Below are 26,470 nucleotides of genomic sequence, written 5' to 3'. Positions count from 1 at the left end.
TTACCAAGCATATCTCAGGAAATGATTCGGATTAGAGTTGCGTTCATCTCTGTTGTCCATTATTAAAACATTTCCATTGTATGTAACAGTGTATTTAAGGTTTGTCAATCGTAATTCTTATATTTTTGTTAGCAAAAATTTAAAGAACCAGTTCCTTTCACTGATATATAACTAAAATTTGACCAAGACTTTGAATCAGATTGCTGAAAATAAGTAAAATCCGTAAGTGCGATTCTAAATAACGATACCTGATTGAATATGGCTGGAAAACAAAAGTAAGTTAAGAGGATTTTTTTAAAATTCTTCCCATAAAATAAATTGTTTGTAAATTCCAAATTCTAATTTTTCTTTAATGCGCCATTCTTTTGTTATGAAAATTTCTTTTGTTTATACTGATGTCAACCGGCTTTCTTTATAAACATTTTAATTTTATGATGTTTCTTTTGATTAAAAGGTTTATTAATATTTTAAGTAACTCCAAAAAAATTGCATGGTTCTTAATTTTATTATGTGATTACATATTGCCATGCATTTAATGAAGTGTCACCTCTCACTAAGCCTAACGAAGTTTCTGCTGAGTCAGTAAATCCAATAGGCTTAATTACTATTTTCGTTTTTGTTTTGGTATAAGCTTCTTTGTTTCCAAAAGCAAAATGTGCAATTTTGAAATGTAGTATTAGCTGCAGTTTTTTAAACATTTTCTAAATGAAGTTTTGTATATAGAATTATTAATCGACGGCAGCAATTATATGATTAATCTTAACTTAAATTGTAATTATAGTTGTATTGCGGGAATTATCCTGGATTGATTATGAAACTATTAATGTTGAATCGAAAGTACTCTGAATTATTTAAATACATGATTTAATAAGAGCTGTAAAATACTTGCTAAACAATGTCTACTGTTCAATGGTAAAGTGTATTGACCTCTAAAACTAAGATAAACAATTTCCTTAAGGAATAAGATGGAAAGAAAAAAGAATGATGTTATGCATTTTGTGTTAATCGCTTGTTCTTAAAGTAATTAAAAAAATAACTTATTCCCAAGTTAAAATGATTAATTAAACAAACTAGGAATGTTGTAAAGGAACAATATGATTAAAAGAATGGTTATTAAAATGAATAGCTAGTATTGTTATTTTAAAATTTGGCAAAATTCTGAGATGTTTTTTTGCTGTCATTTAATGTATTAGGATATTTCAACCTTATTATGAATTATGAAAATTTTAATGTTTTATTTTTAAAGGAAATATATATGATGAAAAAAACATTGTAAAATAAAAATTTTTTTTTAACAACCACTGTTTTTTATTTTCTGGGCCTTTAAATGAGTAACGCAATTAGTTCTTAAGGTTGCATTATAATTACACGACAATTACAGTAAGTTACCAATCAAGTTATTTATCTTAAATAAAATTCTATTGTTGGAGCCATAATTGTTGCCATTCTTAAATGTCGGTATTCTTCCATTAATGATGTCATTCAATATAAAGATGTTACAAAAAGCGAATGGAGTATAAAATTTAACATTTCCTTTGCAAGTTATTATTTTCAAGTTCATAATAATGACATAACTCGCTGCAAGTGTCCTAGGGTGTATTATTTCCTAAATATTTTTCTCAAATTAAAGTTGAAACATCTCAAAGATTCTTTCTTCCTCAACTGCAAAGCATTTAAAAAAAAATAATTTCCTGAAGTGTAGATTAAGTAAATTTCTTTTATGTTATAAACGTCAAGATTAAGATCACTGTTAAGTAAAATTTCAAAAAATTAACAAATTTCCAGATGGCAATATTTTGATTTAAAAATTTGCTTAATTGGTGTAATATTTGGTTATTAATTAAACTTAATTAATTTTGAAAGTATATTTAATTGCTTAGACAAAGCTCGGAACCTGTGGAACTCATTTGGGTTAGCAACAAATACTGAGATTAATAAGGTGCTGAATATGAATGAATTAATGAAACATTTAGATGTTCTCTTTTGCATTATGAAACATTTGCCAACACAGATGAGGTAGCAATTAATATGTAGGATAACATATAAACTAAATATCTTCTTAAGATCTGAAATTTGCTTAAATTCCTCAATTAAATATCCTCAGCATTGGTTCACATAACTTTTTACGATTTGTTATTTGTTCTCTACACATACATTTACAACTGCTATTTAGTTACCAATGGTGATAAATCCTTCTATAAATGGTAATAATTTGCAGCACTTCCTTCTTTTAATTGATATAAATAAAGATTATTGAACAATCCGGAATTTTTATTTGCTATATGCGTTTAACAATCAGCTAGTTGGTGCGGATTAATGGTTACAAAAACTTAGTTTGTTAATTAACTTGGTTTTATTGTCTTCTTCAGTAAAACATTTTTATTTGATAAATATATAATTCGTGCTATTTTAAAAGCCTTACATCATTAGATTTATTTCATTTCTTATTTTCTATCGGCTTCCTTAAAAATTGAATTTTAATTTGAAGCAGAAATAATTAAATTTTGATTCGTAAAAAAATGTTTTTGCTGAAACCAAGCATGTTGTTCAAAAAATATGAGTAAAGAAATTATTCAGCATTTAAGTTTTATGTGTACTGCAGACTATTTTTTATAATTTATGTAGTATATCAAATGATTATTCAATGAAAAGATCTGATTCATCATGAAGGATTTAAAGGTCATCTATCAGTTTATTTTTTTTTTACAAAATAATTTAAATGCCATAAATACTAGTATTTTTTGTTCTACATTTCAACTATTTAATCTTAAACAATGTAAAGTTTAGCATTTCTCTTTATGTTTGTATCATTTTAAATATCATTTTAAATTTATACTTGTTGATATTTATAACCTCTGCAATAAATCACACACAAAAAAAATGCCAATTTGAAACTGTTTCTTATAAATTGGTAACAAATGAAAAATAATGTGAACTATCTTGGTGAAATCTTAGAATTTTATAAAAAAATTAATTGGAAAATTACCAAGTAACCTGGGGGCTGTAAATATTAAGAAGTACCTTTTACACATTCTTTTCATAATTAATTAAAGATATTGTTTGCTTTCCTGAAATCTGCTTTTCCAATAATTGTGTTAAAGAGAGAACTTTAACTTCACTATTTTATACATTTTATTATTTTTATACATATTATGTTTTTTTTATATTGGTAGTAATTTGTATTGCAAAATCTTTATTTTTATCAGTAGATTTGAGTATACTCAAGTTCTTATGCTTTTGTTTTAACCATTGTTGTACATATAAAATTCATTCAGTATTCTTGTTTCTTCTTATATATATATTTCTATATTCTTGTTTGGAAAAAAAAATGCTTAGAATAATTTTTAAAAATTCGTTAAAAACAGAAAAAGAAATTTGTATTATCGAAAAATATTTTAAATAAGATGATGTAAAAATCGTATTTATACTATAATATTTTTAGAAGTTATGCAAAAACATTTTGCTTGATTTTTGATAAACTAAAGTTTAAAAAAATTGCTACAAAGTATATTTATGTTAAATTTGGTAGCTCTGGGTCCATTTGTCTACCCATGTTGAACATCAACATACCTATTTATCTGTATAGGTAGTAAAAATTTATAAAGTTTCGAAACTTATTATTGCATCATTTGAAATTTTAAAAAGTTGTTGGAGATATGCTGTTTTCTCCAAGTTAATTCTTCTATTTTTAAGATTGTATTATTTGAAATATAAATGCCCATCCATCTAAGAATTCAAGTTTGAAACCAAATTGAACGATTACTATGGTTTTTTTTTTTTTTTAACTTAAAAATCCTACAGGTAATATTTTCTATTTTTTGATTGTTTAGTTTCTATAAGAGCAATGTTAAATAATTAGTATCTTGGGAATTGCATATTTTGAAAGACGATTGTGCATTCAAAATGTAATGGATTTTTTTTTCCTTCTTTTTCTCTTTTCTAGCATTGTTTACATTTCAAATATATTAAAGAATGCATAAGTGCATAAATTTGTGTGGTTTCTAATATTGAACCTAATACTTAAAATGAATGGTCCAGTATTGTATAATCGAGTACAGTCGTATATCTTAAATTTTAGACATTCAATTGTATTTTTAGTGAGGATTTTGTGTTGGTTGTTACTTATTGTTTTGAGATTTATCCTTATTTGTAGAATCATAAAATTCATTGCTTTTACATCAAAGCAGTTTTTTCTCTTTACAATGTTTTAAAAATTTTTATTTCTAAAAATGGAATAGTTTGCAAGAAATAAATTTTCTTTTTTTACAAACTTACTTATACAAAGTTCTTGTTCAATAAAAGAATACTTTAATCTTAGTTTTTAAAATGTTTATTAAATTTTGTAGTTCATAATATCTTTTCAAAACAATATTGTAAATATTCTTATTGTGTTTTCTGTGAGAATTAAAAAATTATAAAAAGTAAATGCTTATTTTATAGTAGCCCCTGGGTTTATTTGGTGATTTTCAGTTTATGCCAAGATTTCCAGGCTCTATTGTGTATAATGCAATTATTTTGGTAATATGTCTTAGTTGCTTGCAGTGAAATCTGAGGTCTCCTATAAGATATGAATGCCAAATATCATCTGCGAAACATTTCATTTCAGATACGATAATGAATGTAACATTGCTTAGTTAGTGATTATTAATTAAGGATTTAATCTTTTTTTTTCAATCAATTATAAAAAAATAATTGTATAGATATTTAGCATGTTTAAAAAAATTAAGACTAATAAATCTTTGCTGCAATTTTTCCCCATTTTTGTAGATATTGCCATTTTTCTTGTAAAAAAAATAGGTAATTCTAAATGTACAGTTCTTGAGTTGGTTCCTTGAATTTTTGGGAGGTAAAAAGTAGGTCTTTGTCATCTAAAAATATTGTTAGAAATGAGAAAAATAATTAAATTTGGCGGAAAATCATTACACATAGGAGGAATTTTTCTATAAGTTTGATGTGTGATCATAAAAATCATTGACAAATGTATAAAGTACGAAAAGATATAAAATTTTCAGATAACAAGAAGAGATGAATTATTGATACAGAAGCGGGAATTGCAGTGTGAGTAATCAAAGGAAATCCAGTTGTAAGCGCTGTACATAAATAATTTTTTTTTTTAAATCTATCGATAAGAAAGGCCAAATATATGCATTATTCAGACTTTTAATAAAATTGGTTTTATTGTAAGTTTCATATTTATAACAAACCAAAGTGAACATCTGCAACGTGTCGGAAAGTACCATAACCAAGAATAAAATTTTTTGAAAAACATTTTATTTTGTAATAAAATATATATAATCAGGTTTTTGATATACAGAAACACTTAAAAATATGTAATCAAGACTGAATTCAGTATAAAGCAGATGAATATTAGGATCTGTAATGATCTGACATTGTGATCAGAGGTCAGAAATTTCATATTTAATTTTGAATTCTCAATGTTAAAGATGTAATTCTTTCTTAGATAGTTCTTATCAAATAATTTATGAAGAAAATATTCTACAATTTATCATATGGTAGGAATTTTCTACAGCAGAGAGTGAGTATGAAGTAAATGATGATTTAATAAAATGCCAGTTTGAGTGAGTCATTTCTTTGATGAAAGATCTGTTAAAAAAAAAAAAACTAATGTGTCAGAGATATACCACAAAGGTCCATTGACCATAAAAATAAAATTTGCTAAATTATGTTAGTGAAGTATATTTACAATAATATAGTGACTTTCCTTGTATATTAGTTGTCCTATATACATGTATTTAAATTTGTTTTAATAATATTAAGGTGTCTTTGGGAAGATCATATGGTATTGATTTCTTACTTTTATACATATTTTGAAATATAAAACCATCCGAGCTGTCAAGTTAATTTTTTCTATACATTAACTATTTGATTCTTTTTTTTTTTTTTTTTTTGATTTCTTTTTTATCTTCTGTCCAATCACATTTCTGCAATGAACAAAAATTAGGCTACTTATATCTTGAAAGAAGATGTTGCCCTTAACATTTAGAATTTGGATTTCTTGCTAAATTTAGTTTTCCAAATTGATAGTGATATAATAATTTTTTTAAGAAGTATACTTTCTGTATTAGGAAGAACTTTGGATCATTTTATTATTCGAAGTGTTCTTTATTATTTATATTTTTTTTGCGTTAGATTGATTGCACCTTTATTTAAATTGAATTATTTCTTGTTTTTTTTTAATTAAATGTTTACAAGTTACATTTTATTTAAATGTGTTCTTAATTCAGTTAAAAATGCTTCAGTTAAAAAAATTCTTGTTCGATTTCTTATAATTGTTTTATTTGTTTTGAATCTATAAGTTCTTAATGACATTTCCTTCGTCATTCTTTGTTATTTTACTCACCTTTTTCAATTAAATATTTTTTGAAATAAATGTATGTTTGTTTTTTCAGTGCCGAAGAATTGGCTACTGCCATTTTGAAAACCAAACAAAAACCAAACAGACTTATTGTTGAAGAAGCTGTAAATGATGATAATTCAGTGGTTGATTTGTCACAGGTGAATATATTTATTGAATTCATTTAGATTAAATAAACATTCTATTTTTTCTTATTTAAAGGTACAGGCAAAATAACGATTAACATTTTTTAACTAAGTATATACTAGATCACTTTTGCTACTGAATTTTTTCTATTTGTTATGTTTCTGTGTTTTACAATCAGAATAAATCTCTTGCGTTTTCATTTTCTGAATTTCGTTTTTTTTTTTTTTTCTTTTTTTTTCCCCTTTTTCTATTATGATTTTAAAACAAATATATCAATCAAAAATTAATTATACAGGGTATATTATACAAGAGAAAATAAATACTGTTAACTTAAATGATGTACTAACTTAGGAAATTTCATTAATGCTGAAAAAAAATGAAGTTTTTAGGTCTGAAAAGGATTATAAACCCTATATATTTTGAGAGGAAATTTACTTTTGGTAAATATATGAGTTGATTTATTGATAGCTGCTTTGCAGGATGAAATTCCATACATCATATTAGTTATTATCTTTCTACCTATACTTCTTCATTATTGGTATTTGATAAAATGCACATTTCGGTTTCATATCATGCTTGAGAGATTAAATGTCTACATCAAAATATATGCTGCTCATATTTATTATACTATTATTTACAACAGCAATAGAAAAAAAAGCAATTTCCAGTACTCCACTATCTATCTCGCTAGAAATTGCAAGACAGATATGGAAAGATAAATAATATTATGAAATGTTGAAATAATTTATAAATGAATTTTTAAAAACTTCTGAAGTTGCTTTTTGATTTGTTAATTGAATTGTTTGAAAATGTTTCCATATGCATATATACATCTCATTCTCAACTATTTGATACTGTTTTTTGCGATTATCTGGTTTACATGATTCTTGATGGCAAAAAAATTCAATGAAAATTTATATTTTGTTTGGTCATATGAGTCTTAATAAAGTATTTTCAAAGACATTTAATTTGTATTATTTTAGAAAGGTTATGCCGCTTTATTTGTTATTTACCTTTTTATACTGTCATCTTGCCTACTTAAATTTTTAACAATAGAAAAAAAAAAATGATTGGATAGTTTTTTTTTTTTTTTAATTCTGAAGTTTTTTGTATATTATTTCAGTATCTTGTGAAAGGAAAACTAAGTTAAATGGGAGATGATATATATTTATGCATCTAATTATATTATATTGAGAAGCTGTAATATTTAAAAGTAGGTTGACTATAAAGAATTTTCATTGTTGATATTTCTGAAGTAAAGCCTTCACTGTTATTACTTGAAGATATATATATTTTTATGGGGGGGAAAATACAAGCACGTTTTTGAGAAATAGCTAAATATAGTCTGTCTTATAAAACCCAGGAGTCATTCACATTAATTTTATTGTCATTTTATTCACGCTAATTTTCCCATTCTTTTGAAATAGTACCTCACTCACCCATTTATGAAGTAATAAATCTTTTCATATAATTGTGTGATGCTGTAATAAAAATTGTGCAATACAAATAATTTATAAATCGATTTTTTCAAATTTATTTAAAATAAGAGCTTCTTGGTCTTTTTCATGAACATTTGATGTCTTGAATAAAAAAAATTTTGATGGTTACCCCCTAACATTACTGGATTGCCTTATTTATATATACATTTTCTAAATAAAAATTATGTTTAGTTTATCTGGCTTTTTAAAGTTCATTGAAATTTATTCTATAATATGAAATTAATACTTTAAATTATTCTTTTCTTTTTAAAAAAAATCCTTGATAGTATCATTTAAGCTCAAGAAATGAAATTAGCTGTTCTGAATCAAATCATTTTGTGGTAATTATATATGAATTGTATGCCTGTAAATAAAATTCCCTTCCTCTTCTTAAAAAAAGGTTAAAGATTATGTTTAACTATGTTTGCCGGTGACAGTGATTAGTATGCAAGTATTCATTTCCTACCATACACAATTAATAATTTCTGATAACTTTTTTTCTTATTCTATTCATTTGATAATCTATACATATAATAAAGCTCAATGTGTGTGTGTTGGCGCTCTACAGGCCAGACCATTCAACTTACAGCTACCAAATTTGGCACGTGTATACCTTGGAGGCCGGGAATGTGCACCTGGTTTTTTTTTTTTTTTTTTTTCGAATTTTTAGTTAGAATTTTATTTATTTAAAAAGTAAACGAAATTGGGGCGTGTTTCTGCTATAACTTCCGAAAATATTTCCGCACAAAAAAGATTTTTACATGAAGTTAAAGATCAAAAACTTATCTTTTAAATGATACCAATGTTTTAACCTGAAAATTAAATTTCTATTTTTAATGAATTTTTAAATAAATATTTTAACTATATTTTTCAACAATTTTTTTCGTATAAAGTAAAATTTAAGCTGCACGAGCACGTTTCGCATTCATGGGGAAAAATTTGCTTTTTTCAAAGTGTTGCCATCACATTGATTAAAGCTCCAATTAAAAATACATTAAATCTTTTTGGAAATGAAATCAGCCAAAATGTAATTTTCCACACGTGTCTGTAGGAAATGAAACAAATATGAAATATTATTTTTTCTAAACAAATAAATTCAAGAAAAATTATTTTATGATCTTTTACACTCTTTATATTATTACCTAATAAATCAGTTTTATTTTAAGGCATTAACATTCAAACCTCATAAATAAGTCTTAGTTGATCATGGAAAATAGAAACATTCATTCATTTATTTAAAATTTGGTGTGTCCAGAATATTTCTCAGAATATGATACCTTACTGCATTAAATTTAGACTTCATAATTTTTGAAATATATTTATAGGCCAGAACAAAATATTATTATTGATTTCATTTCAATCCTTTAGAAAGCAAAACTAAAAACTGAATTTTATGCTGAATCCGAGAAGTTTTTGTTGAATTATTCTTTGAGATATTACATAAATTATGAAAAATATTTTGTAGTTCACATAAGACTTAAATACCGAGCGATTCTGTTTGCAATACTCATATTCAATAATAATAATAATAAATAAATAACAATAAAGATGATAAATAAAATAAAACGTTTGGTTTTATTAAAAAATATCTTTATATTAATTGCAATTTCATCATTTCCACTTTAAATTAAAGTTGAAGTTTTACCGGAAATGGCAACAAATTAGCAAAATATATATAGTAAAATGAACGAAACAATCTAAACAACAATATAAGTTTGGTATGACTAACAAAATGTGAAGATTAAAAATGTTTTGTTTGAGAATCTATTAAGAGACAAGTTACTTAAAATATTTAATTGAAAATTATAGCGAGTGGTAATACTGGCGAACCGGCTAGTCGCCAATGGCAACTAGTTTTTTAATAAACTTAGCTGTTAAGTAAAAATCCATTATAATTCCCTAATTTTATTCTTCTTGAGACAAATGTTCATATAAAAATGCCATTATTTATCTTTTTAATAGCTAAATATTTTGCATTTTCAAAAATTGATTTTATTAAAATAAAATATTTTTATATAAATCATACATTTTTCAGTATACATTTATTGACATTGAGGAATTTAGTGGGAGTGCTGGCTCAATAAATAATAAAATTCAATTTTGACAAAGGATTCAATGATTTTTTTTTTTTTTTTTTTGCACTACTGTGACATTGGGTTGCATGTATATAATATGCTTAAAACACATACAATTCAATCTTTATAATGTTCATGATGCAGCAACCAAACTTTTGAATAACCAAAATTTGTTATTTTGATCTCGGTACAGGTTGATACATTCTTTAAATAAATTGAATTGTGTGTTGTAAGCTTAACATCTGCATACAATCCAATGCCATTGTAGTGACATCAGTGAAGTACTAAGAATTAAATATTGTAATTTGACTTTCTTTATTGTATCCATGTAAAATGTGATCTTTTGGTATATTAAGAAACTCCTGAGAAGGCAACATTTAAAAGATTTTGAAGTGTCCAATTTTTTAAAAGCATTATCTTTAAAATTATTTGTATGGTAATAATCGGCAATACCTACATGGCTATCATAACAAATCTGACATTCTTATAAGTGACATTTTATATTCTTGATAACTTACAAAATAATCTTCAGAAACATGAAAGAGTATTTTTTTTTAACATTATCAAAGCAATATTGCCAAGAAAATCTTTTATTTTTATGTTTGTTCTACATTATTTAAAAAGAAATAAAGGATAGGAGGATAAGAGCTCATGCTGTTTAATTTTATAAGTTTGTATTTATTATTATGATGAAAATATAAATTGTTCTCCTTTTAGAAAGTTTATTTGCGACTTTTAAAACAAATTTAGATAATTTCTGGGATATTTATTTCCTTATTGTAAAATATTTGAGTTAAATATATTCATGCTGTTTATTACTTTATATTTCTGAAGAAATGTAGATTTAATAATATGTGTGTTCATGTCTAAACACAAGACCTTTTCTAGCTTTGAAAAAATCTTACAAAATTTGTTCATATCACCTTTTGTTTCCTGTCCTTGCAATAAATATCTTAAGTTTAACAACATTCTGAAGTTCTGTTGATTATATTAATGAAATCAAAAATAAAAATTCTTATTTCTGTATTGTTTAAGCATGATTTAATTCGTCAAATGGGTTCTAATGTACGATACATTACATTGTTTGTATGCATGATATGCCATTTAGAGTTATTTATAGATTCTTAGAATTTTCTGAAGTTTTTTTAATTGGGAAAAAAAGTAAATAGTTTTTTTTAGTTTTAAAATTGATTAAAGTCCTTCATTTAATTCATTTATTTTTTTTAGTCAAAAATGAATGAGTTGCAACTTTTCCGTGGTGACACAATTCTGCTGAAGGGCAAGAAACGCAGAGAGACTGTTTGCATTGTCTTGTCTAGTGATGGAGTTCCCAATGAGAAGATCCGTATGAACAGATGCATTCGAAATAACCTTCGAGTCAGATTGGGTGATGTAGTAAAGTATGTATTAAATCATTAAAATTTTTCTTCATAACCTTAAAAGCAAACACTAATAAAATGGCTGTGCATTGTCTTGAATTATGTTCATTATTCGAAACTGATTTTTGAGGGACTTAATGTTTCTGTGTTCCCAGAAACGATCATTCAGTCTTCTGACAGTGTTATTTGATGATCTGCATAATGCCTTTTATAAAATTAAGATCTTAGAAAATGAGATGTTGAATTGCTTTTTTAAAATTTGTTTCACCCTCATTATTCTCTTACTACTTATTATATTGTGTATGTAAATGGGATATTTTGAAATTCCTCCAGACATTTTGATTTCTGAAATTTTATTATATTTGTAAAATTTTTATGAGCCTAATTTGAAAAATAACTAACTTATTTCTTAAGATATAATTTTATTAAAATATTAATATTCTCCAACTTAAAAATAACTGAGTTGTTAATATTCTGTTTTTATGTTTACTTCTTATGCATCTTCAAAATCGGTTGATTATTAACTTGTAGTTAAGAGCATGCCATGTATTTTCTTTTCTGACATGGTATTACTTATAAGATTTATTTATTTTTATTGTAAGAACTTGTGAAATATTTTTATATTTTTCGTCTCTGGTATATGTGACTTAGAAAGTGTTAACTAGATATGTCTGTGATGCAATTGCTTTTAATTTGTAGTATCCAACCATGTCCGGATGTGAAGTATGGGAAAAGAATACATGTTCTGCCCATTGATGATACAGTTGAAGGTTTGACAGGGTAAATATATTAGAAATTTATGTATAAAAATTTTTAATCCTTGTATATTATTTTTAATGCATCTTGATAGTGAACGGTTCTATCCTTGATATTCATATTAAATGCTTGATTTGCATTCAATTATATGTTAACTACCAAAGAAAGAGTTGTATTTGTGACATATGTATAATAACCAAAGTTATAATATACTCTAACCTCTGTTTAGCAATATTTGCTGTTCAGCTTAAAAAAAAAAAAAAAAAAGCATATTTAATAATTCTGCAAATTTATTGAAAATAACTGCCAGATATTTCAAATAAAGTATTCATTTGCTGAAACAAGCTATGCTGCTTGCTTGAAAATGAATGCATAAAGTTTTGGTATCGTTAATGTATTGCTTTAAGCATTTCATTGCCTATTTTCAATATAAGTTTGAAACTGTTCTAATCATTTATAAAGTAATTTATTACCTCATGCAATTTTGAATGACAAAATGTTCATACTTTTGTATTGGATTGTATCTTCATATTGGAAAATTTTGTTGAATTGAAATTAATATTAAATTATGCATGTATGTTTATTATATCACCTCATAATTGTTTTGGAGATTTTTTAAATATGAATGATAAGTGCACTATTATGAATACTCATATCATAATAGTTGTCTGAATATATTTTATAATTGGCTTTAAATATTTTTCAAAATGTTTTAATTACTTGTTATTGAGTGGTTTGTAATGGGGATATCTTTTTTGAGGGGTGTTGATTTTTAAAATAACGAATACTTCCTTAAATATCTTTATCAATTAATCATTAATACTATGAAAAAAATTGAGTTAAAATGCCCCAAAAAAAGGAGAATTATCATTTATACTTAATTAATATTAAGCATGTAATATTTTAAATTAATAATGAAGTATAATTTTCTTCCATCTTAAAATAAATTTTCATATGCATCTTTTATCTTTCAGGAGCTTATTTGATGTGTACCTAAAGCCTTACTTCTTGGAAGCATACAGACCCATCCATAAAGGGGACTTGTTCTTAGTGCGTGGTGGTATGCGAGCTGTAGAGTTCAAAGTGGTTGAAACTGATCCCAGCCCTTACTGTATTGTGGCACCTGACACTGTTATCCATTGTGAAGGAGATCCTATCAAGCGTGAAGTATGTTTGAGATTTAAATATACTATGCAACAAAGGAGTAAACTCATTTTTAATACTATTTATTAGAAAAACAATCTTTATATTTTTGTTGACCATAGGGATATAACCTTTTTTAAAAAACAAGGTTTAATTTTTCTGAGTGTATATATTTAAATATTTGTTTTTTGTATTTCTACACTGAATTAAAAAAAAAACACATAGTGAATAAATGATTGTGACTTCATTGCATCCCCTGTGTCTCTGTTTTATATTAAATTGCAATCTTGAATAACATGTAATTTGTAAATCATTTTTCTATTGAAATCCTGTTTTGTGACAATGTTATGATGTTTTGTAGCAGAAACCAGTCCAAAATTAGTTTATTAGCCCCATAAAACTTTTCATGGCTGGCTTTGGCCAAGTTAGTGTTGAAAGGGTTTAGAGTAATGAAAATTTACAAGATGGCCAGATTGAAAATAATAATTGGTTTAGATTTATATTTTGTCAAGCTGGACATAATATTTTGAGCAATAATTTATCGATTAAAAGTTAACATTGTAATTTGTTGCAGGAAGAAGAGGAAACTCTAAATGCTGTAGGGTATGATGATGTTGGTGGATGCAGAAAACAATTGGCCCAAATTAAAGAGATGGTTGAATTACCTCTGCGACATCCAAGCCTTTTCAGGGCCATTGGTGTTAAACCTCCAAGGGGAATTCTGTTGTATGGGCCTCCTGGCACAGGAAAAACTTTGATTGCCAGGGCTGTAGCTAATGAAACTGGAGCCTTTTTCTTCCTAATCAATGGTACAGCATACATTTGCTTAAAAGCTTGTTAAATTAAAAATAATATGTTTAATTATTTTATATAGTTATTAAAAATTTTTCCTTTTGAAATCCTGAGTTTGGGAAGCGAATAAGAAATAGGGCATTAAGGAAAATTTTGATGAAATAAGTTTAAAAGTTGAGAAGTTATATTGAAATGTTTTAAATCAGGCTCTTTTCTAAACTATCTTTGGTGACAAATTTGAAGTATTAAAAATGCCTAAGAGGTGCAATTTACAGATTTAGAAGCTAAGATATAGAACATATATAAATGCATCAGGTTTATTTGAAATTTAATATTAAAGCAAATTCCAATATTTAAAATTTAGTTTAAATTGAATAGAAATAAATTTGTGATCTGTACTGAATTAACTTTCAATAATAATTATAGCCAAATGCCTTTTTTTCCAAATGCCTTTTTTTCTGACAAGTTGTGACATTTGATTTGCTGTTTAAAAATTACTGTGCAGATGAAAATACTCAGCTACTTTTCTTTATTGAAGAATGAATCTCTTATTAAGATCATCATAAAAAAATTTCTTTTATCTCAAGGAAATGTCGATGAATATTGTTGCTAATGGTCCTATAATAAGGTATAAAATACTTTTATGTATTGTGTTATTGCATGTGGGTCATAAGTATCGAATCATTGAATGCAATTGTTGATATATTTAGCCATCTATAAAATAAATGTTGGTTGTGAAAAATTTAAATAAAGGTTTTTTAAAACTATTGATGGGACCTCCTGTAGTGATCACAGAAGTAATGGTCCATTGGTTATACCAATCAAAATAGTGAAGAATGAATTTTCTTTATTCACCCTTAGAATGATTATTCTGATGCCATGCTGAACCTTTAGCTTAGCATTTCTATGAAAAGTTTATTTAATGAATGATTGGTAACGCATTTGTCATTTTAAGAAAGTATAAAAGAAATAATTGTGTATGAATATTTCCTGCACATTGTCTTGATGTTTCTATTTAAAATGAATTATTTGTATGATGTTGTGATGCCCTTATGTGCTTATAAAATTATATTGGTTTTAAAGTATTTTGGATGCACTAAATGTCATCTACTGCATTACAAATTCCTGAAATGTCTGGAACAATAAATGATGTAATTATTTTCCTTTTTTCCTCTCAGGTCCCGAGATTATGAGCAAGTTGGCTGGTGAATCTGAAAGTAATTTGCGTAAAGCTTTCGAAGAAGCAGAGAAGAATGCTCCTGCTATTATTTTCATTGATGAATTGGATGCTATTGCACCTAAAAGAGAAAAAGTATGTTAATTTATTTCCAAAAATTTCTTCATCATTGCATTACTGCATGAAATTATATAATTTTCAGTTGCAATATGCTCTTGAATATCAAATTTATTCAGTTATTGTACATTCATACGTTATTAACTATATAAAATAATAGTTCTATTTATGAATTTTTTTAGTTAATTTTTAAAATTCTTTTGCTTATATATTACCTTCATATAACATTCATATTTGCTTATTTATTAGTTAATTAAACTTATTTAATATCCATTCTGAGATTAATATTCTATCCAGAGAGCTTTTGGATCTTTTTATTTCTCACTTAGAAATCAAAAATTTTCTTTTAAAAACTCTTATTGAGTAAATCAGAATTCCAGTGGGAAATTATATTTAAAGAATAGATTGTTGAATCTAATTTTTTATTTAAAACCTGAAGCACTTTTATTTTTAAAAATAAACAAATGAAAGTAATTAATGTTTTGTGTTATCTATAAAAGATGAAGTAATGATTAAATGACTTATTTCAGACTCATGGTGAAGTGGAGAGACGTATTGTATCCCAACTCTTAACATTGATGGATGGCCTCAAACAGAGGTCTCATGTCATAGTTATGGCAGCTACAAACAGACCAAACAGCATTGATGCTGCTCTGCGTCGATTTGGTAAGTGAAATTTTACTTAAATAAATTAATTTTGAAATTGATAAACCTATTGTTAATTTCCTTATTATTATATTATGAAGGAATCATTGATAAAAGTAATTTATAATTCAAAAACATATTTCTGCATATATTGTAACATTTTGTTTAAGGAAAAATTAAAAGTTATAAGACATAGTTTGCTTGCTTCCATATTATTTCTCCATGCGATTTTTAATTATAGACATTTTTCATTATTGTATTATATGTAGAATCTTCTACCTTCTTAAACGAAGCTTCAGATAATTTTGTCTTCATTTTTGAGTTTAAAATGCTTATTTGTATTTTTTCAGGTCGTTTCGATCGTGAAGTTGATATTGGTATTCCTGATGCCACTGGAAGATTGGAAATTCTTCGTATCCACACCAAAAACATGAAACTCGCTGAAGACGTTGATCTTGAAAAGGTATTTTTCTCAACTGTTAAAATAAGAAGCAATATAATTTCAATTAATGACTTTGTGATGATTTTTTTAAAGATGAAAAATATTGAAAGTTGAGTGTACGAATGCAAATTTTTTATTATTTGAAACTTACTCATGCATGAAATATTTGTATTTACAGAAATATATAGTTTTCTTGATTTTTTTTAAAGTGGCCTAATTTGGAATAGTTATTTTTATTTTCCTTTTTTTATTATTAAATGTAATTTCAAAAGTTAAATTTGATCTATTGTTCTTGTTTCTCAATGTTTTTACTTTTTAAAAGATTCTGATTGTTCAGGATGGAACAATTTCAAATAAATTTCTTATAAATGTCATTTAAGTTGGGCTTCATGTTGCCCTTCCTATTTCTATTAGAAACGTCAAGTAGTACATAAAGGAATCGGTTTATTTAGTTTAGTATAAGAAAAGTCTGCAAGATATACAAATTGTTCAATATGATGCAAATTATAAATCTTATGAAAATTGTCTTGAAAAAAATATTTTGAAAAGCTAAATTAATATTTTTTTGCCCCTTCTCCTTCCAGATTGCTGGTGAGACCCATGGTTTTGTTGGATCTGATTTGGCTGCTTTATGTTCTGAAGCTGCTTTGCAACAAATTCGTGAGAAGATGGACTTGATTGATTTAGAAGATGAACAGATTGATGCTGAAGTTCTTAATTCCCTTGCTGTTACAATGGACAACTTTAGGGTAAGCAATATTCATAGTGGTTATTTGATTATAAGAATATTTTATATTTTGTAAGAATGTTTACATTTGACACAATATATATTTTGTCCAATCCTAATATATATTTTCATTTTAGTGGGCTATGGGTAAGAGCAGTCCAAGTGCTTTACGTGAGACTGTAGTTGAAGTACCAAGTGTCACTTGGGATGACATTGGTGGTTTGGAAACAACAAAGAAAGAACTCCAAGAAATGATCCAGGTGTGTTTTGATCTTTAAAATCTCTGTGTACAGTTTGTAATTCAAAATGTTTTTACTTTATTAAGAGAATAAACAAGGCAGGTGGGCTTATAATAATTCTTTAAAACTTAATAAGTGATTAATAAGAATGTTATTTATCTATTGTTAAACTCTTTTACTACTGTTGAAGCTGCTTCAGAATTGCTTACAAAGTAATATATTTTATTGTAAATATATATCGAGATTAAATTGTTATTATTCTTGTCACTATTTATGAATTACAGTTAGAAAAAAGAGCATTTGTTATTAACTGCATCTGTAAAGAAGCATATTATATTCAACAATAATATGTTTTTGTATAAAACAACTGGTTTTCTTCTTTTAGTACCCAGTGGAGTATCCAGACAAGTTCTTGAAATTTGGCATGACTCCATCACGAGGTGTCTTGTTCTATGGCCCTCCTGGTTGTGGTAAAACTCTACTGGCCAAAGCCATTGCCAATGAATGCCAAGCCAATTTCATTTCCATTAAAGGACCAGAACTCTTGACTATGTGGTTTGGTGAGTCAGAAGCCAATGTTAGAGATATCTTTGACAAGGTAAGTTGTCTATAAAAACTTTTGAATTAAATTTTTATTTGGTTTTGTGAAAATATGAAATGAAATTGTGACTCATTTCTGTACAGGCTCGTGCTGCTGCACCTTGTGTACTATTCTTTGATGAATTAGATTCCATTGCGAAAGCCAGAGGTGGAAGTGTTGGAGATGCAGGTAATTGTTGAAATTGTTTGTGCATTATTTAAACTTTAATCTATATATTTGTCATAATATCAAAAAATCTAAGGTCACACAATACTTTTCAAAGTAGAATATAGTTGCAGTTTTTCTCTTGTCATGTTGTTTTAAGAACTCCGTGATCATTTGAGTTGGTGTAAATGCTAGTGTTCTCTCATAACAAAATAAAAGCAATTGGCAATACAGTACACTCCCGATTATCCGCGGAATAGGGTGGCGCTGCCGCCGCAGATAAAAAAAATCGCGGATAATCCGAAAAAAGCTAGAAACGGGTATAGCAAAAGAGAAAACAGTCATTCCAACTTTGAAACATCGTTTTATGTACACTAAAACGTAAAATAAACAGCAGGAAATGTTTAACTAACGCTAATATTTTAGTATATCACTGAAAACTAACCTAAAATGCATTTTGTTAATGAAAACAGAAAAGTGCTTTGTACTTACGAGAAGCTCAAGGATACACAGAAAAATGAATACATATGTACTGTTTTAATATTGTAATGTATTATGTAATTACAAAAGCATAACTGTAAAACGACACCTTTTTGAAGAAATCAGTCATTTGTATTTGCTTCTTGCTTTGGAAGCATTTTCTCTTTGCTTGGAAGCAAAAAAAAAAAAAAAAAAACTTAGTTTGGCAGGCGCGGATAATCCGCCCCCGGATAATCGGGAGTCTACTGTATATTAATGAAAAATGTATCATATGTGAAATACAGAACTATAAGTATATATATATATATATATATATATATATATATATATATATATATATATACATTTTTTTTATACAGGGGTGTTTGTGCTCCGGGGAAACCCTGGAATTCCGGGGATTTTGAACTTTGATACCCGGAAATTCCGGGGATCGTCGTTCAAAAGGAAGTAGGAATAATAATGAATTATTTATTTTGATCTGGGTAATTTTGTTTGCTTTGAAAGCAGAAAACGCAAGGGCAGTGTGTGTGGTGAAAACTTTGCCTTTCTTTCTCCAAAGGCAGTGATAATGCGTGAAAAGGGGGAAAAAACTTCTTTTTTGTTCTTTCCTTATTGCGAGTTATGACTCATTTCCCCGGTTCTCGGACATTCTCTTCTGGATTCTTTTCGGCAAGTAAGCGCGGCAGAAAAAAAAGGGAGAGACTTGTTTCGACCAGATGTGCGATCACGTGACTCTGGGTTCAAAGGTCTTATCTCTCCTGGCGTGGCGCCAATAAGTAGAGAAGGGGGATTTTTCACCGTATTAGCTATTTGTCATTGATCGCTTCGCAACTTTTTTTTTTCCGCTGTGTAAAATTTTCGTTTCATTTATTGATGCAGGTGTAAATTTTTCGTTTCGTTTATTGAAATATTTTTTTTATTTGTGTACGCAAGAGAATTTCACTTTGAAATTTCAGCATATGAAACAGAAATTACTCCTTAAAAATTCATATATAATTAGTTTTACAGCATTAGATCCAGAGCTAAGAGGTAACACCAGTACAATATTAGCCTTTGAAAAATTATCATCTTTTATGTCCCATATTTTTAGTGATAATGAAAAGTCAAAAGTAGAAGCTGAAATAAGGTTATACCAGAGTGATATTGATATCACCAAAGAAATGCTCTACACATCTGATGAAAGTGGAAATCAAGTCAAGTGTACAATTGATAAATATTGGTCTAAAGTTTTTAATTTAAAAGATGATTTCACAAATGATTATAAGTATCCTACATTGGCTAAATTGGTCAAAGCCTGCATTAGCTGCTTCCATGGCCCATTAGTGGAAAGTGCATTCAACTTAATGGATACACTTGTCACTGACTATAGAACCTCTCTTAAGATTGATTCCCTAGATGCAGTGCAGACTATTAAATATGATTTAATGGCTTCTAAAGAAAACTCATGTGAAAAATATGGCTCAAAAAATCCAATGACTGATCCAATTCACAAAGATCTCTTACTGAATATGAACAGAAGTTGGAAAACATATCAAGAGGACTTAAAAACATGTATTTCAGATGAGTCACCTATAAAAGTCTCTGAAAAACCTTCTACATTAGCAGAAAAGCAAACTGCTTCTACCTCTGCATGTGCAGTTCTCGAGGAAATTTCTTCAACTGTAAATGAGGAAAATCAAAGTCAACCTTCCTGCAATTATGAAGTTCACCACAAAAGAAAGACAAGCCCACAAACATCAGAAAATAAAAAAATAGCAGCAGAAATTAGATAATTTTTTTTAAAAGAATTAATTCAGGTAATTTAAAATATTTGCATAAAATGTAGTAGTTTATATGTTTGAAAATTTATGGTTATTAATTTTGCAAAAAAAGTAATTTATTGAACTTTTATAATTAGGTCATTCAATACTTCATAATTGTAATTTTTCATTTCTCTCCCCCCCCCCTCCGCTTCTCGAAACTCCAAAATGCCGGTAGTAAGTCCGTAAAAGTTTCAGGGGATTTTTTGGGGTCCCACAAACACCCCTGTTTATATCAAATACTATGGTGAAGAAAATAAATTACATGTAAGCTATTAAAGTAAGATTTTAAAATATGAATAATGTATGATATGTAAAATTTATCAAAATTGGAACAGTGTACAATCAAGATTAAAACAAAATATTGGTGATTTTAAATTCAATGTTAACAGACTTTTTTTGGGGGGGGGGAGTTAAGGTGATTAGATCAGAAAATAATTTATATAATATAGGAAATACATATATAGTACTAAGAAACAGTATTATAACATTTTCTCGCTGAACATAGCACCTATGAGTTGTCTTGATTGGTCAAAATCTTGACATTCGCAAAGGTGCCATATAAAATACACCAGCTGCCACAAGGAAAGTGCATTGTTGCATTATCTTGATTTATGCTGATACATTTGTTGCTATATCATATAAGTGCTTTTGATATTTTTTCTGATTTTGTATCTTCAGGTTCACTTAATGTATTAAAATCCTTTTTATAAACTTGTTGTATTTGTTCTAAAGGAAATGTGTAAATTTTGCAACTTGGGGATTTATTGTGTAGGTAATGTGAGGATTTCCAAAGTGATCTTTATTTTTTAATATTTTACCATATTTTTAAAACCTTTTAATGCATACCTATAAAACTTATTAAAATATTTTTACTTTATGATAATATTTCTTTTTTAAAAAAAATTGAAGAAATTTAATTTTGATTCAGAGCTGCTTTCATCTTTGTATTTTTAACAGGAGTATTATTAGGTTAATTAAAAATAACCATAAATATATGTTCTAAGGTGTTTTTGCATCTATGAGTTGTCTAGGTTGGTATAAATCTTGACATTCGCAATGATGCTATATAAAATATCATCTGCCACAAGGAAAACGCATTGTTGCGTCTTCCTGTATTTATGCTGATACACTTGATTTTGTATTATGATGTAAAACATTTTTGCAAATTTTTATATATTATATCTTTGAGTATGTTAGGCTTAAAGAAAATCTAGTTGTATTATTGGCAAATTGTTAAGGAGAATTTTTCTTGTTAGAATAGCTTTATGAATAATTAATGAACATTGTGGTTCATCAAAATAAATTTTGGAAAGATAATCGCACAGTTCTAGAATGCATTATTATTCAAATCATAAACATGATTTTCACTGTTATAAAACTATTTAGTTAGCAGTTTATTTTAAGGCAATAAGATTAATTTTTTCCTATGCTGTTTAAAGCTATTAAAATGCAAAATGTTTAGTGTTTTGCATAATGCATTTATATAAAATCTAAACATTTTCGTAAACTTGTTGAAATCCTTTCCTTTTTTTCTTACTAAAAAATTTAGTGTATAAATTGTAAATTTTAAATTGATATTAGTTGTATTTAAAATTGAATGTATTAATCATTAGGCTAATTATTATCTTTAATGTTTGTTACCTTAATGATTAATTATTAGATTATTCAGTAATTTTGATAGTACTTTCAGCCTCAAGATATTGGATTTCAAATTGAATAAATTATTTCTTCGGTTCTGTTTAGTTATAATAAAATCTTTAGAATCTAATTTTTTAAAAAAATATATGAATGGGTATAATTTAGATACTTTGGAACTGAATGTATGAAATGGGGCCAAATTTACTTAATTATTTTGCAAGTTATTAACTTTCAGTTTTCATTTGAAAGCAGTTAGGAACACAAATCTTAAATAATCTTCTTTTAAATGTATTCAGGTGGAGCTGCTGACAGAGTTATTAACCAAATTTTGACTGAAATGGATGGCATGAGTAGCAAAAAGAATGTTTTCATTATTGGTGCCACAAACAGGCAAGTAGAATTCCGTTGTATTTTTTATGTCAAGATTTGTTTGTTTGGAACATGTTATACTATTTAGAATTGTCTTCTCTTAAGAAAGTGCATTTTGATGTAATTGTCTATATATTCTATCTATTTAGACCTGACATCATTGATCCAGCCATTTTGAGACCTGGACGTCTCGATCAGCTTATCTACATTCCATTACCTGATGAAAAGTCTAGAGAATCTATATTAAAGGCTAACTTAAGAAAATCCCCAGTTTCTCAGGTATGTAAATAGATTTGCTATATATATGTATATAATATTCTGGTTTCATTCCAAACCAAATAATTCTCTTTTGGATTATAGCTGTTTTATTTGCCTCTTGGACCTGTACCTAAATATGAAAGATTATCAAATGAACCTAACTTTTGTGACTAAACAATAGAGGTGCATTTGTGTCTGGTTTTATGTACTTTTTTATTTGAAGAAAAATGCTAAATTTTTTTCTTTTTATTGATTTTGAAGATAATGTATTACTGAAGTATTTAAAATGTAAGTATTTTAAAATTCACTTTGAAATGTCAATTTTAAAATTTGCAATTATTTTGTTGAAAATAAATGTTGAATATATCCATTTGGCCATTAATAAATTAATATTTATTTTTTTACATTTTTAGTTTAATAACATTTGCTGAAAATGTTGTTACTATTAAGAATATATTACTTTAAAGTGCTTTGCCACATACTATCTATTCTGTGTAAGATAAGTTTGTAGTAACCTACTATATTACTAACTGCATTTTTTAGAATGTTGACCTGAGTTACATTGCCAAAGTGACCCAAGGCTTCAGTGGTGCTGACTTAACAGAAGTATGCCAGCGATCCTGCAAGTTGGCAATCAGAGAATCCATTGAAGCTGAAATCAGAAAAGAAAAAGAACGACAGCAAAATCCTGATGCGGCTGCAGCTATGGTAAGAATATTGTATAAAAAAGAAAACCTTAAATTTTCATTCGTCATGGATTCTAGTGATTTATTAAAGAATTATTCTGTAATTATTTTTAAAGGTACCCCACCCCCTGATTTTAAGACGATAGTTTTTCAGAAAATTTTGAATCATGATTTAAGAAGAAAGAAAAAAAAAAAAATAGCCTTGCATTTATGTAAATCTTCATTCTCTATTCATAATCCCATTTTTTTTATTGTTATTATATTTGAAAGTTGAAAAACAAACCCAATTGACAGATGGCCAATTGGTTTATGTTCAATTTGATTACGACAACAGTAAATCAAAAAATAAGATAAACTATTTATTTGTGAAAATTCATTAAAATACTTGTTATAAAGACGACTTTCAAAGATATGTCATATTTCTGCAGATTTCAGTTTTTCTAAAATCAAATTTTATTATCCTTGAAGATTAATGTACTATTGTGTAATAGTTCTACATCATTTTTAATATCCTAAGCACTTTTAGTATAAATTTATTTCTTTGGTCAGTTAATCACATTTATTTTACTTGTTTGGCACAATTCATTATTTTATTTCAAGTCCAACTTTTGTTTTGCTCAATGTCTGTGTACACCCCTTAAAGATTATTTGCCTGATATGAGTATGGATGTTTCAATCCTATGGTTCTGAGGAATTTTCACTTTCAAAAGTTTATATTTTCCAATGCCTTATACTGTCATCTCTTGATTCTGAATAAGGGAGCTTGTTTTAATATTCTGATGTTTTGTTATTTGATTATATTTATTTTATTTCAATTTTTGACAATTTGTTTTGGCCTTTATTTTCATGCATTTTGTACTTGTATGTTTTTTATATTAAATTTTGTACCTTGGGCAAGTTTTGTCTATCATAAGTTTGGTGCAACATAGCCAAATAAGACTTATTACATTGAAATCCAATTGTCATACCTTGATATTTCACCTGCTTTTTTATAGGTACATTGAGGAATATTTACAAAGCATTATGTTTTGATATTTTTTTGAACAAATTTCATATATGAATTTTACTTAAAGACAACTTGTAGCTTTGCCCTAATTTAGCATCAAAACTAAAATTTGTATGTTCCATTTAAAAAAAAATGATTCGACTTTCTGGATATGGATGAAATTCTTTTTTCCCCAGTAAAATATTATTTTATCTATAATTTTTAATTCTTGAAATTCATTTTGCTTTGTTTTGGATTTTTATTATTAGTAGTGTGATATTTGAATGTAAATCATGAGAAACAATGTATAAGTTACTGTTTTGTGAAATTTTAATGAAGAGCTCTAATAAGACGCAAAAACTGATATTTGTTCGAAAAAAACTTTAAAAAATAAAGGTTGGCATATATCTTTATTAGTTTATGAATCAAATTAAGAATTTCAAATTCTTTAAATCAGAATCAAAAGGGAAAAAATTAAATTTAATAATTGTTTTTAAATAAACTTTAATATGTGAAAGAGTTGATAAAAACAAATTAAAAGAGAAAGAAAACATACATAAAGTTATTCTTAAAAGAAGGTGTATTTATCTTACTATACAATTCTACTCCAAATATTATAAAAAAAATTGGTGACACGTTTCCCTTTGTTATTACTGAATTTGGAACTACATTGTTAAAATTTACTTCTTGTTTTTAAATTGCATTGCATTGAAGTTTCCCTCAGTGAATTATCTTTCTATTATCTGTTAATTTTTTTCAGGATACTGATGACTATGACCCTGTCCCTGAAATTCGCCGTGATCACTTTGAAGAAGCTATGAAATTTGCACGTCGATCTGTGAGTGATAATGATATTAGAAAATATGAAATGTTCGCTCAAACATTACAGCAAAGTAGAGGTTTTGGTACAAATTTTAGGTAAGCATTTATTAATATCATTTAAGGGAACAATAGTTCTTTATTATAGAAATGTTTCTAAGTGAATTTCATATAATTTTAAGACTAAATTTTGTGGAAGAGTATCCACATGTAATTGTGATGTTCGTAAAATCTCAGTCCTTCTCGGTTAATCAAGAACATTTAAAAGAAAGCAAATCATGTTTTAGTAAATTAAGAATATTTGTGAGTACTATTTCTATATAATTTGTTATTGAAAATCATTTTTAAAAGTGTTATTGAATGTTTTTTGTGAGAATATGGAATAAATATCAACTTTATTTTTGATAATTATAAAAAAAAATGCAAAGGCATCATCTCTCAATTATGTTACGTATTGTGAATCTACCCTAGAATTGCTTTCATACCCTCACATTTGTTTATTTGTTGGGACTGTAAGAAAATTGTGGAAAGCAATCTTGATATTTCTTTAGCATTTTTTGAAAGATGTTCGTAAAAATAAAACCAGTCTGTTTAATTTTTATCATTGAAAAGTGTTTTACAGGTCCTTTTCTTATTCGTTTTAGGTTTCCTAACTCTCAAAATCCCAGTGGGGGCACCCAGAACAATTCAGGCCAGCCTCTTCCCGAGGATAACGATGATGATTTGTACAGTTAAAGTGTTGTATTCGAGTAGAAGAATCAGCATTTGTGATGGGTTATTTAATATTTGTTTCAATGAATATATATAAAAAAAAGGCACTGTTTTTACATACGCTCCTGCTGAGCCAAGGACTACTGCTTTCTCACCATTTCAGTCAAGGACATTATTTTATCTATTTTGCAAGATATCCATGATTTAAACCTCTTTGTATAACAAATTTCAACTACAAAAACCAAAATATAATGTGCTTCTGCGAGGCACTGGTGAAGATTGTTTTATTATCCCCCTTGTGTTGATGTCCAAATTTTCTCGATTCATTATAAAAAATGAAACCAATTTTAGCTCACTTATAAACACATGTATAAATGATCATAGATATTTCTCATGTTTTTTTCAATTTTTTTTTCTTTTTGTATTTCATTGGGATATGATCCCCTCGTGTTTGTAATCTGATTTGAGCTTTTGGTTTAGATAATAAATACATTGTGACATTGCT

The 26,470-nt window shown here is 27.0% G+C and overlaps 1 protein-coding gene across 1 annotated transcript; it reads left to right on the top strand.

Annotated features, from left to right (window-relative positions):
* LOC129975175 (transitional endoplasmic reticulum ATPase) lies at positions 1 to 26,468 on the top strand. Its single transcript, XM_056088146.1, has 18 exons — positions 1 to 275; positions 6,411 to 6,516; positions 11,283 to 11,455; positions 12,134 to 12,214; positions 13,165 to 13,357; positions 13,908 to 14,142; positions 15,304 to 15,437; positions 15,950 to 16,085; positions 16,415 to 16,527; positions 17,091 to 17,255; positions 17,371 to 17,493; positions 17,858 to 18,070; positions 18,157 to 18,241; positions 22,434 to 22,527; positions 22,656 to 22,785; positions 23,308 to 23,472; positions 25,196 to 25,353; positions 25,899 to 26,468. Exons 1-18 carry the CDS (start codon positions 259 to 261, stop codon positions 25,987 to 25,989), a joined length of 2,412 nt encoding a protein of 803 aa, XP_055944121.1. The 5' UTR covers positions 1 to 258; the 3' UTR covers positions 25,990 to 26,468.
* Positions 26,469 to 26,470: the final 2 nt, after the last annotated feature.

The sequence above is a fragment of the Argiope bruennichi genome, chromosome 7 (genome assembly GCF_947563725.1).
Source record: "Argiope bruennichi chromosome 7, qqArgBrue1.1, whole genome shotgun sequence".
Classification (NCBI taxonomy): Eukaryota; Metazoa; Arthropoda; class Arachnida; order Araneae; family Araneidae; genus Argiope; species Argiope bruennichi.
This window is presented reverse-complemented; position numbering and strand designations above follow the sequence as displayed.